Source organism: Dipodomys spectabilis, unplaced genomic scaffold (genome assembly GCF_019054845.1).
Source record: "Dipodomys spectabilis isolate Male_0828 unplaced genomic scaffold, ASM1905484v1 ptg000174l, whole genome shotgun sequence".
Taxonomy (NCBI): Eukaryota; Metazoa; Chordata; class Mammalia; order Rodentia; family Heteromyidae; genus Dipodomys; species Dipodomys spectabilis.
Window position 1 is genome coordinate 6,488,394 of NW_024870851.1, and position 13,921 is coordinate 6,502,314.

The 13,921-nt window shown below is 38.3% G+C and overlaps 1 protein-coding gene across 3 annotated transcripts in view; it reads left to right on the top strand.

Annotated features, from left to right (window-relative positions):
• Abcb11 (ATP binding cassette subfamily B member 11) overlaps positions 1–13,921 on the top strand; it is a 74,407-nt gene that overhangs the window by 39,407 nt on the left and 21,079 nt on the right. For 2 of the 3 annotated variants that reach the window (XM_042694161.1, XM_042694163.1), the window contains exons 14-18: positions 1,102–1,272; positions 1,760–1,961; positions 2,763–2,826; positions 5,033–5,132; positions 10,269–10,433. In XM_042694161.1, coding sequence (XP_042550095.1) covers positions 1,102–1,272; positions 1,760–1,961; positions 2,763–2,826; positions 5,033–5,132; positions 10,269–10,433 — 702 coding nt within the window. Of the gene's footprint in view, positions 1–1,101; positions 1,273–1,759; positions 1,962–2,756; positions 2,827–5,032; positions 5,133–10,268; positions 10,434–13,921 lie in introns of all 3 variants that reach the window. The other variant, XM_042694162.1, reaches the window with a different exon arrangement.

The window sequence follows — 13,921 nt, forward strand, 5'->3', positions numbered from 1 at the left end:
AGGATTTTTGATAGCTGATATGCATGTGGAACTTACTACATTCCAGGAACTGTTCTAGCACTTCATATTCATTGACACATTTAATCCTCAAATGTTTTCTTCAATGCAGCAACTATAATCATGATTGATTTATGGAGAACTAAGGTTCTAAGAAGTTAATAACTTGCTCAAAATTGTACAACACAAAAGCAGGAGAGACAGGTGGTCCTGGGCATCTGAGCCAATGAGTTTGGACATTTCATATTTGGATTTCTAAATTACTGTTATGAATAGTCTTGCAGCTATGAGTATGCTGTAGCCTAATGGTTGAAAAGTATAAGTCTCTAGAATCAGACTCAACTCAGTATCAAGTTCAACTTCTCTAAGTACCAGCCTTATGAGTTTGCAAGTTTGCATACTTGCAAACTATTCTACCTCTTTTTGGCCAGTGTTTCTTTACTCTCCGCTTATAGAGAACAGTAGTTTCTTCCTCATGTGGTATTTCTGGAGATTATATGAAATGATACATACACAATTTCAGCACCATGCTTTACATGTGTTAGGAGCTCAAATCATATTGGCTAATTCTGAGCAAGATGAGAGTCTAACAACTTGAACCATATAGTCAGATTCTGATGTCATGTGAGGCCTGTGAGATCTTCTATAACCATTTGCTATCCATGGTTATATGGTGCTATATATCGCACTGTATTTGGTTATATGATTAAAAAGCTCCTTTGAGCTTTCATTCACAAATAGATCTGTCAGCATTATGTTTTGTTGTGTTTTCTAAGGGAAAGGTGACAAGGACTTGATATGCACTTCAGTCTTCTAAGATGGCTTATATTTTCAGACTGCTGAACTTTTACTTTGTTTGGAAATTTTTATTTGAAGTTAAGCTCAGTGCACTTGGAAATGAAATCATAAATTATTGTCTTTATCTTGCATGCGAATGTTGATTAGATCATCTGTTTTGGAAGTGGTATTTCTTTCAGTAAAAGTTGGCCCTGTGGAAATTCATGCTTGCTGAAGAAATTAGAAAAAATTTCATACTGGCTCATTGTGAGCCACTGTGAAGAGCCATCCTCATCTCCCTGATGACCAGCATCCTGTTCTTCCTAGCAATTTGACACCCTGGTTGGCGAAGGAGGAAGCCAGATGAGCGGTGGCCAGAAACAAAGAATAGCCATTGCTAGAGCCCTCATCCGAAATCCCAAGATCCTCATTTTGGACATGGCCACTTCAGCATTGGACAATGAGAGTGAATCCATGGTACAAGAAGCACTGAATAAGGTTTGTGGAAAGTCTGAGTTCATTCTCAAGGTCTGTGTGGAAGTGCTTGCACTGTTGCAGAAAAGATTGCTTCCTGGGGAGGGACAAGATGTGATTCTCCATGGATCCTTGTATCCAATCTAATCATTTGCAAAGTATCAGCTGACTAAAATCCTCCTCATGTTGAACAGAACATGGCTATGATTTGCTTTCAATAGCTGTGCATGTAAAATATTATTCTTAGACTATTGTTAAGACTAACATGATTTTTTAAACATCTCCCCACCTTATTTTATACTGCGGATTAATTGTGGTGACTAGACTAATGTGTGATGGGATTTTTGGCTACAAGAAGCTGTTCTTGTCTTTTCTAAAGCCTGTACAGCCTACTTAAGTGTATGCCCAGGATCTAGGGCTGTGACTTACTTGTAGATTCTTGAGTGATCTGAAGGTCAGTGTCAGATCTATCTTTCAGTCTTGTTTCATGGGGTGCCACACATTCCTACAGATTCAGCACGGGCACACAATCATTTCAGTTGCCCATCGCCTATCCACAGTCAGAGCTGCAGATGTCATCATTGGTTTTGAACATGGCACAGCTGTGGAAAGAGGAACCCATGAAGAACTGTTGGAAAGGAAAGGCATCTACTTCACACTAGTGACTTTGCAAAGCCAAGGAGATCGAACCCTCCGTAAAGAGGATGGGCAGGGCAAGTACCTTTCCCCTGAACCCTATCTTAAACCCAAACAGTAATTTATGGCTTTCAATGCCCAATTTCTTCTCCTTGTAGTCTAGCAGGCATTATATAAATGGTAAAGAAAACATCTGAAACTCAGGAACATATTAGATCAAGTCATAGAGCTAAACCCATGGTCTTCTAGTATTCAATTCCATTCCTTTCCTTTAATTTTGCAAATAGTAGAAGTTTTTGAATGTGTCCTGCATACCAGAGTGTTTGAGTAAATTCATTAATGACTAAAAAATTTTATACTTATTTTCAAATGCAAACACTTCAGGTCCAAGTTTACTTTCTCTTTATCAATCTGAACTTTCAAAGTTGATGGTTATCCCAAGCTAAATTAACCAACCTCTCTAAACTTTCTTCACCATTTAATATTTGTATTTGCGAACCACAATACCCTAGCTACTATAACACACAAGTCATTTTGGACAGACTTTTGAAAAGTTTGCTAGGTCTATCAATCTTTTGGTCACTTTCCAGTGGGCTTTCCTTAAGTTTTTATGATTCATATTAAAATATACTTATTTCTATAAAGGTAACAGTCTAGCATATATCTCAAATGACTGACTTGTATTAAACATTTTGATTTTTTTAAAAAATGTGTTGGACAAGTTCCAAATTTTGCTTATGGCAATAAGGTTAGCAGAATGTTTGATATCAGATATTATAGCTACATTCTAGGAAAGCACAATAAATAATTCTATCTAAATATGACTCTGGTGGTTGAATACACTAAGGAATGGCTCTTGTTTTGTTGAACAGGAAAAGATGCAACCAAAAATGATGTGCCCCAGCAGACCTTCAGCAGAGGGGGCTACCAGGATAGTTTGAGGTGAGCTCCACCATGTGACAGTTTGAAGTTTACAAGTATTTTTAGGAGGCTTTTGTCACTCTGATCCTCAGGCCTTGTCTCAGACACAACAAGGAAATCCTTACGCAGATTCCCAGGCTTTTTGGAGTAAGCACAGGCAGAGGAAAGCTTCATTGTTATAATGAATGTATGTCTCCATAGGGATTTTGTTTCATATGTGCTTCTCAACTATTTGAGAGTAGATTAAATGATAGAGGTTTCTCAGGGGAAAAGATTGCTTATGGAGTTTAGGAAGGGGATTAAAAAAATCAGTTTTCCCAGGTATTGTAGCACACATCTGTAATCCCAGGACTCAGGAAGCCAAGGCAGGAGGATCTCAAAATTGAGACTCATCTGGGTTATGTAGTGAGACCTAGGACAACCTGACCTACATTGTAAAACCTTTACTTTTCTCAAAGAAAAACATAAAAATCTGGTTGTAGTCTTTTCCCCATTCAAGCTAAGTGCAGTATGAGATACTGTCTTTTATGAAGATCATATTCATGCACTTAGCTCCACTTTTTAACTACTGAGAGGCAATTGAAATACAAACTTTTGCTCTCAGAGTAAGTCAAGTTATTCCTCAGTCTGATAAAACTATTTCTTAGTTTTAAAAGAGAATGTCTCTAAATGACATGCTGATTTTTCTCTAGATCAATATGTAAGTATATACCTTCAAAACACTGAAGTATTAGCATGACTGGAAAGTTAATCTTTAATCCTAGTTTGAGTTTTACTGAAAAAAGTTTTTTACAATGTTTAGTCACCAAATTAGATATTTTTCTTTGTAGTAAAAAAATAGTACAGAGCTTCTGAGAGGGGAAAGAGAAGATGATGTATTGTTTCAGAAAAGGGTATGATGTGATCTTATTCCAGTATTTTTGATAAGCCTGACAAGAAACCTTGGATACTGGGCCCTGGCAGGTGTATTTTCCCAGCACACTTAGTACTCATAGTCTCATGACAACCTATGTCAGGCAGGAAGAATGGTTTGGAGGATGATATCAGAGAGTGAGACTTAAGAAATATAAGATTAAAGTAGCAGAAGTAAGCCTTCCATGTTCAGAACAGCAAGGTAGAAGTACTAGTTATGATACTAGAATTAGTCATGGTACTCCTTCCTCCCCTCATACTCCTTCTTTGGTACCTATTGCTGTGAGTTGGCTTTAGATCCATGACCTTGAGGCTTATCTCTGTCTTGCACCTTATCTAGCTCTAGGTGATACCACCTCTTCTTCACCTTCTGGAAAGATGTCCTAACATTAGTTGTCTAATTCAAAGGAATAACTACAGTCACAGGCCAGATAAGAAGGAATGGGAGTATCCCAGAGGTCACTCTGGGGACAGAGAGGAGGGGTGGGGAGTGGTTTCACATCCAATCACATGACACTTGAAAAAAGCCTTCTTGCACAAGAACAAGAAGAGGGAGGACTTCACATAAATGCTCAGTGTTGAACCTGGGTGACGGATTGGCAGAGCCACTAAAAGAGCAGGGTGTCAAGTTCTATAATTAAGCTGACTTGTTGCTCAGGAGCCTGGATGAGCAGTCACAGCTACTACCTTGTTGTAATCTAATGTTCTCTGGATGAATAAATTCACAGGGGAGCAAAGTGATTAGTTCCATCTACAGTGTGCTAGAGTCGTTAAGGCATGTCTCCTTGAATCCAACATTCCTCTCTTTTCACTCTTACATGAGAAAAATAGAGAGAGAGAGAGAGAGAGAGAGAGAGAGAGAGAGAGAGAGAGAGGAGATAGAGATGTAGATGGAGACAGAGACAGAGACAAAGAGATTCAATGTGTACCCTAAACCAGAATGGTAACTAAAAGCAATGAACAATTTTCTTTGCCATGGTAGCAGTTAGCAGAATCATAAACTTGGCACATATTCAAGCCCTGGGCAACTTTTAATGAGTGTAGGACAGCTACGTTCTCCTTTCTCCCTCACTGGTTGTACTTAAATCTAGGTTGGTCAGTTTCAGAGCCCTGGGCCCATAGCAATCAACCTGACCCATTCTGACCCAAGACAAGGTCTTTCAAACCTAACCTAGAAGTTCCCTGTTTTCATTGCCATGTGACCTATCAGACCTTTGTGTTTATGTGAATGTAGTGAAAACTTAGACACCAGTGGAATCATGTTCCAACCTGCCCAACCATCTGCAGACTCTTGTGTCTTTCTCTTTATTTACAGAGCTTCCATTCGGCAACGCTCCAGGTCTCAGCTTTCTCAGCTGGCACACGAACCTCCAATGACTGTTGTAGATCACAAGTCTACTTACAAAGACACAAAGGTCAGGCACCAGTCAACTGTGGGGGAGTGGAAGGAGTCTCTCCTGGGATTTTGAGATGCCTTTTCTACCTAAGCACATGTGTTTTTTATGTGTACATCTGTGATGGTTCACAGAGTCAGATGAAATACAAGTGGGAACACGAGGACCCAGTGCAAGCTCTATATTTTACTCAATTATAAAAAAGAAACACAAATTATCCAATTACTGTGAAGAATACATGTTAACTAAAGTTGAGCTTTATTATGTTAAGTGAAGTAAGCCAGGCCCAAAGAAATATAGGTCCCATGGTTTCCCTTATTTGCAATAACTAGTATAAAAGTGGAGGACAAACAATTCTACTAAACATAGAAATGGTATTTATTATATGTGTTTAGAAAATATTTACTTAGGGCTCAGAGTGTGGGTTAGTGGTAGAGTGCATGCCTAGCATACATGAACCCCTGGGTTCGATTCCTCAGTACTACATAAACAGAAAAAGCTGGAAGCGGTACTGTGGCTCAAGTGGTAGAGTGTCAGCCTTGAGCAAAAAGAAGCTCAGGGACAGTGCCCAGGCTCAGAGTTCAAGCCCCAAAACTGGCAAAAAAAGTAGTTACTTATATGTAAATATCCTTTTTTATGCTTTCTTATTATAAAAATAGTGTACAGAGGGGTTACAGTAACATGAGTAAGGTAATGAGTACATTTCCTATCAAGCATTGTTACCTCCTCCTTTCTTTATCCCCTACCATCCATCTCTTCTTTCTCACCTCCCCAACTCCTCCCTCCCCACCCCAAGTTGTAAAGTTCATTTTCAACATAATGTCTTATACATCTCATTGTTACAATGGGTCAACCTGTATCCTTATCCATTTTTTTTTTGTTATTTCCCTTCCCCTCCCCGAATTAGAAAAATGTGTATACAAGATACAGAGCACTGACATCAAATACAGTGAAAACAGGGGTTATATCATGGGAGAAGAGCATACAAACGAAACAAGAAAAATCACACTGTACATTTTAAAGATGTTAGAAACAATAGCAAGAAAGAAAAGAACAATTGTGTCCCTAACTTGGGATTCATTTCACTTAACATCATCTTATATGGTCATATGTACCTAGCTTTTGACCTTTTCTGCTTGTCCTCCACTTTTATACTAGTTATTGCAAATAAGGGAAACCATGGGACCTATGTTTCTTTGGGCCTGGCTTACTTCACTTAACATAATTTTTTCCAAGTCTTTCCATTTCTTAACAAATGGGGTGATGTCATTCTTTCTGGTGGAGGCATAGAAGTCCATTGTATATGTGGAAGTATCCTTTTAAAGCTTAAAAAAAACCAAATTATTTTCTACTCTAATTTTAAAGTCATTGCTTAAATTATAATAAAACTGGCAAAATAGTTGATCTACAAATGTATTTGATAAGTGTGGCCAAAACTTTTGAATTATAAAAAGCCCATTCATAAGGATGCTGTGTCTTGCTGTTGAAAACAATACCAATTTCCATCAAAGGCAGTCACCCAACCTCTTCTTCCATTCCTTTTCTAGTCCTGATATTCCCACTCAGGTATTTTTGCTAATGGCCAGTGCTCTACTGCTTGAGCCATTTCTCTAGTGGGAATTTTGTTGGTAATTGGAGATGGAGTCTCATAGACTTTTCTGTGTGGGCTGACTTCGAATTTTTTCCTGTAGGTCTCAGCTTCCAGAGTAGCTAGGATTACAAACATGAGCCACTGGCACCTGGCTGATACTCTTTTTCAATCCCCTATAAGCCTTACATTTGATCTGTTCATGGCACTTTTCTTACTGAGCTCTGTTTGAAGTTATGCTGTCTTATTCTTTCCTAAACTTAAGCTTAGTCATCACATCTTACTTTTGTTGAATCACCTTGGATACTTAGTGTCATGGAGGACGATAACAAGTAGGATATTGGGGATTTTTAAGCTAAAATGAAAGTTTGAGTTTCCATGGTCAAATAAGACCCAGGCTTTAAGAGTAATCAGAGCAAGTAAGTCAAAGAACATTGCAATTATAAGCACATTCATTTTGCAGGATGTAATTTCAAACTGTCTTCAGTAAAATTCCAACTTTGAACCCATTAAGATGCCATACACATGAATTCACAATGGAGAAATGTCAGAGAACATATGGCACTATTTATGACCTCCTATCTATTAGAGATGGATTATTAAGCCTCTTTGTTTTAGTTTATTAATAAACAGAAGTCCCAGTATCTAAATAGTGTGGGACAGGAGAATTTATTGAAGAGATGCAGGATGAAGCACAGTGAGAGAAAATATATTTCATAGGCATATGAATGTTAAGTTTTCACACACTCAAAAACTTTTCTAGTTCTGAAAGCAACTACTTTGCTTATGCCCATCATGTTACCCCAAATAATGAGAAGATGCAAAAAGTTTAATAGTACTTCAAGTGAGAAAGGACCAAACAGTATGTTGAGATTTAAACTTAACAGTACCAACCATAATCAACCTTTCTATTTTTCTAGCTTCTGGGTAAATGTTTGATAGTAAGAGAAGTAGAGAGACAAGAGAAAGAAAGAAAGAAAGAAAGAAAGAAAGAAAGAAAGAAAGAAAGAAAGAAAGAAAGAAAGAAAGAAAGAAAGAAGAAAGAAAGAAGAAAGAAAGAGAAAGAAAGAAAGAAAAGAAAGAAAGGAAGGAAGGAAGGAAGGAAGGAAGGAAGGAAGGAAGGAAGGAAGGAAGGAAGGAAGGAAGGGCTAGCTCTTTGCTGTCATTGATTAAGCTGGTAGATTGCCTCACTCAGTCAGTCATAGAACACCATCCAAGTGTCCAGAGCCCTGGACATCAGACTTCCCTCAGTTCTTTTGATGCAAGAAAAGCTGTGGGAGAGGGGAATCAACAAAGGAAGGGAAATCTTCATTGCCTACAGGAGTTAGTGTTAGAGAAATTCAAAACTATTCTATATTATATTCTCATTGGCATTATAAATTAGGAACAAACAACTAAATGTCCCTCAATGTACCAGGTTCAACTCAGGATGCTTGCTCAGCATGCTTTCTTGACTGGTGCTTTTGCACTTGAGCCATGAACTCCAGGTCAGCTTTTCCTAGTTTGGAGAAAAGTCTTGAGGACAGTGCTGCCTGACTTGGATTAGAACTGCAATCCTCAAAACATCAGCCTCTTGGGTAACTAGGATTGCAGACATTAGGCATTGGCTCCCAGTATATCCAGTGTATTTTTAAACCATGTCACCTTATCCTCTGTAGTTAAGAGGGAGAAAAAGGAAGAAAAGTCATGTAAGGAAGCTGATGTGATTTTGCTAAAGTTCTAAGAGGAAAAGAGCTTGTATTTATACTACTTGTTTGTGCAATAACTATAGTGGAGTCCTATAAATTTAAGGAATAAAAAATAAAACAATGAATTGGAGTTAATAAAATTTGGCTAATGGAGGGGCTGGGAAGGTGGCTCAGTGGTAGAGCGCTTGCCTTGCATGCCTGAGGCCCTGGGTGCGATTCTTCAGCATCACATAAGCAAAAAGTAAAAAAGCCAGAAGTGGTGCTGTGGCTCAAGTGGTAGAGTGCTAGCCTTGAGCTGAAGAGCTGAGGGACAGTGCCCAGGCCCAGAGTTCAGGCCCCACGACTGGACCAAAAAAAAAAAAAAAGATGGCTAATGGGATTTTGAATCTCAAGGAGCATTTTGCATGAATTAGTGTTGCTCAATTTTAGCATTTTTAAAGTACTTCAATACTTACTAAATTCTGTGAGTGCAAATAATAATAAAATCCTTTCTTTTTCTCATCTTAATGGAGCAGGTCTTACCTTATCTTATACCTTACCTTCTGTAGATTGGGGATGTACTATTTTACGTTGCTAATGGTCTGCTTGCATAAAGCAGTTATCTCCACCTTGTGGTCTCTTGAAGTATTGGCCGAAAATTTAGATGGGATGGTTTTATGTCTATGTTCCCAAATTTTAAGTGAGGTTACTCACCCCCAGATTCAAAGTTAGCTAGTGTGACAGATAGCATTGCTTCTTCTCACTCTCCAAGCTTTACCCTTAGGGCCCATAAATTGGGTGAGAGCTTATATATAATACTGCCAAGATTACATTTAGGATTAGAGGAAGCCTCTAAAGGTTTCAGTCTCTAACATTTAGGTATCTTTTTCTGTGAAATTAAAAAACAAAAAATATGGACTATATGTAACATGATGTTAGAATCTAATATCAGACATATATAATTTCACAACCAACTTAAAGAATTTAGGTACTGATTATGAGGTAAAACAAAGGTAAGAAAATGAAAATTACTACTAACATATTAATATGTTTATTTGGAAAATCTTAGCTCCTTCATTATGCATATAATTCTTCATTGACAGATCAGAAAGTTTCAAGTCAGGAAACCATTCTTGGTTGGAATTCAGAAACAAAGTATAGAAAGCAAGGTACAAGATTCAAAAAGGAAGTTCTGTTTTCTTCTTATCCATACAGGAGATTCAAGCAAGTTGACTAGGGGAATCTAGTGCCTAGCATTGAGCCATTTACATAGCAAAAATATATACATGTTTTATTGTATGCATGCACTATGAATGTGAAAAGTTCTTTCATTCTTCCATCCAGTAAATATGAATGGCAACCTACCCTATGCTCAGCATTGTGCTGAAGGTGCAAAGATGAACAAGAGCCACTGCCATTCTGCTGTGGTGTTGTTAACAGCTTCTCTTTTAAAGGAAACTTCAGGCAACTTTCTATGACTACAGTAAAGGTGCAAGTTCTGCTGTGGGGACACACAAACATATACATGCACATAAATATAACCAATCAAATAAGGACACACAAACATATACATGCACATAAACATAACCAATCAAATAAGGACACACAAACAGATACATGCAAATAAACATAACCAATCAAATTATGACTCTTTTATTATTTTATTTTATTTTATTTTTTGTCGGTTGTGGGCCTTGAACTCTGGGCTTGGATGCTATTCCTGCGCTCTTCAGCTTAAGGCAAGTGCCCTACCACTTGAGCCACAGTGCCACTTCCAAATTGTGAGTCTTAAATTTATAAGTGCTAAATGAAGGATGACTTGTACAATAAACAACATTTGTGAGATGATGATGTGTACATCTAGGAGGTACATTGATCAGTTTTACCCTCTTTCCTCTCAAGGACAAGGACGTGTTTGTGGAAGATGAAATTGACCCTGTTTCATTCAGAAAGATTCTGAAAGCCAATGCTCCAGAATGGCCCTACATGCTGGTAGGGGCTCTCAGTGCAGCTGTTAATGGGGCAGTTACACCTCTCTATGCCTTAGTATTCAGCCAGATTCTTGGGGTAAGCAAGCAACTCAATTGGCTTTATTTCCTTTGTGACTTCTGGGTTTGTATCAGTAGCATTATCGTATTTGATAGGTCAGCTCTTTGTTTTTTTTTTTTTTAACATACTTGGCTCATTACTTATTAGCTTTTTCTTCATCTTTAAAGCTCTTCGAGTTTCCATCACACAGAAGGTAAGTGTGAAACTGAATGCTGTTGTTAGGACTGGCAGAAAACTCTATAAAAAATGTCGCAATCACTGCAGGTTGAAAGCTTGGAAGAAGACAGTTTGCCTGCATATGTTGGGGCAAGGTCCCAACAAAATCAAATCAGAATTCTAACAAGGTTCATTGAATAGCCCAAGAGGATTCTGGGTCAGTTTTTTTAATCTCACTGCACAGCTGCGATAGAGTTTGACTTACATTGGCAGGTGTTGGTATGTTGTGCGCAACTTTCTGCTCATCTATTGATTGCAGGGAGGAAGTCAGAGAAGTTAAGAAAGTAGTAAACCAAGGGAGGGATAAAGGATGTTTATTTTAGTTTTTCACTTCCTAGGAATTTTGATATTCTCTATTTCACTTTATTTCTGTAATAACTGCAAACATTTATTAGTCATTGTCTAATCACTTCGTGCTTATAGTTCACTTACGTTTTCTAATAATGACTAGAGACAGATTCTGATTATTCCTACTTTATAAAGGAGCAAAGCAAGCCTCAGAGGGCTTATAACAACAAGCCAGTGTGAATGTAGGGCCAGTTGCTGATCAATTAAAGAATTAGTTACTGATATGTTGTCATATGTCCTTAGTTCACATAGAAACACACACATACATACACGTATGCACACACAGACACACACAGACACATAGACATGCACAGACACAGACACACAGACATGCACAGACACAGACACACAGACACACAGACACACACACACACACACACACACACACACACACACACACACACGCACACTGTGTCACATCACCAAGGAAGGAAACCTAGAACCTAAAGATCATTATCAGCTTTTTTCAGCACTCTGGAAAAGCTCCAGAACTTAGTACATGAGGAAAGCTCACATTTCAGTTCCTTCCTCTTCATCTCTCTCATCTTTTGATAGTAGTGACCATATGAAATGTCTCCAATGGTATGAGTTGTACTGAAAAAACCAGAATAACCTAGTAACAAGTCAAGTCAATTGTATTTTTCTTCACTCGCAAACATTTATTGATCGTTCCCTTTAGCCAGCATAGTAGGAACCTGGGAAAGTCCGGCCAAAGGTGTCTCCAGTTTGAGAGGAGGATAGATATTAAACAGTTGGAATGTGTTGGGGACATAATAAAGATAGGACTTTTCCTGCCCTCCAAAGCTGCCTTCCCAGCTAATCTAGCCATCCCAGACAGCTCAGCAGGGAGAAGTTCTGGAAGTTTATCTCACTGACAACAATGGAACATAGCAAGTGCAAGGAATAAGGGGCTGATTCAGAAAAGACTGAAGGCTAAATCCCAAACGCCTGCTTAAAAAGAAATCCAGCATTTTGGTGCCTTTGCTTTGTGCTCTTCTTTGCTTCTTTCTTTCTTATAAAAGTAGAATAAAGAATATATTTAATTACCTTCACCCAGTCCTGATGTGGGCAGAGTCCTGAATTCCCTACCAGGAGAGCTTTTCTCTACAACTGCTCCTATGGACTAACCATGCCCTGAGGGGCACATCATCCCCCTTCTCTCAGTCCCAGTTTCCTAAGTTATAAAATGAAGGGTTAGCAAAGATGCTCACTAAGATTTCTCCCAGCTTTGCAATACTGAGAGAGGAAATGATAGTTCACATGTAACTTTGCTCTCTTGGAGTGCCTTTTTGGCTATTATTGGACAGCATATTCTCTATGGCTCTTCTGAGAAGTACCAGAAATCCAAGTGCAGATTTTGACTAAGTAGTTGAAATTTTCCTTAATGGCTGCAGGACCAGAATGGCTGCATGTAGCTGATAAAATTCAGAGTTGGCTGTGTTCTCACAGAGTTATATTTGCTAGTTGAATGGATGAACCAATATCTTTCTGATGGCGTCTGTTTCTATTTGCCTCTCTGCATCACAGTCACCTATTTAGTTGTAAGCTCATGATACTTTCACAGAGTATAATCATGAATATGATTTCAATTGCTCTGATATCATTCCAACACACCTACAAGGCACAATATTCTTGTGTGCTATTTTAAAAACACACTGTAAGGCCTTGGAAGTTGGCTCAGTGGTAGAGTGCTTGCCTCACATGCATGAGGCCCTGGGTTCAATTCCACAGCACCACATAAACAGAAAAAAGCCAGAAGTGGCACTGTGGCTCACGTGGTAGATAGAGCACTAGCCTTGAGAATTGCTGAAGGACAGCATCCAGTCCTAGAGCACCCCCCCTCAAAAAAAAAGAATGCACTGTGAGACATGAGCCTTGCAAATGATTGAGCTTTAAAAAGAAGAGCCTTAAAAAGGTTGCTAACAAAAGCCTCAATCTACATTTAAGGCAGGATTTATCTATTTTTACTTTCCCTTGGAAGGTTTGGCTTGAAAAATGTTCCAAGTGCCCCAATAACTTCAATTTGGATGTAGCATGCTGGAGAAAAGCATAGACCTGGGAGGAGCCAGCCATGGATTTGTTGCAGGTCTCTATTCTGCACTGTGTACATTTGGGCACATGACTCATCCTGAGGGGGACTTTAGTTTCTTCATCAACAATACAGGGCAGGAATCCTATCTCATGGGTTGCTTTGAGAATCTAAATTTAGGGAAACCTAAATTGAACTAAGGTAGATGAAGCTACACATTTGACACCTTTGGACATGTAGCAAAATTTAATGAATGTTCCATTTCCCCTGAAATAAACTTAACCATTGCAGAACATTAAAAAAGACATGTACCTGGACTGTACCAGTTCAAGAAGAGGGAATCTTGGATCTTTGGGTTACCTGTGGAAAAAAGAATATACCAAGAACTTGTAGAACAGACTTTAAAAAAAAGTATTTGGATATATTACAGACCCAATCTTGAACCAAATGATTCTGTTTTAACATTAGCCAAATATTCTTTCATTAACACTGAGATGATAGATGACACCATAATCCAAAAGAACATACCCAGGAAAAAGCCCAGGAAGCTAGAAAATAGGCATGTCCTTATCCAAGAACAATCTCTACAATGACTTGTGCAAATGACTTAGTGTTTGTAGCTTTAGTTTTCCATGTACAGAACAAAAGTTAAATAGGCTAATCTGAATTCTCTATTCCTCATTATAATGGTAACCTTTGGGAAAAATGGCAATCATAGTACCACATTTTGGCATTTTAGGGTATTTAGCTAGTGATTTTTATAACCACTTTAAATTCATCTATTTGTTAACATTTCCATAGCTCTTTTTTTTTTGAGGGGTTCTTGTGATTTAGAGGCAACAACCTCAGTCTCAGATGTATTTTTTTTTCTTTACTACCCTAAATTCTTGTTAATTCCTCTGTAAACTTGTAA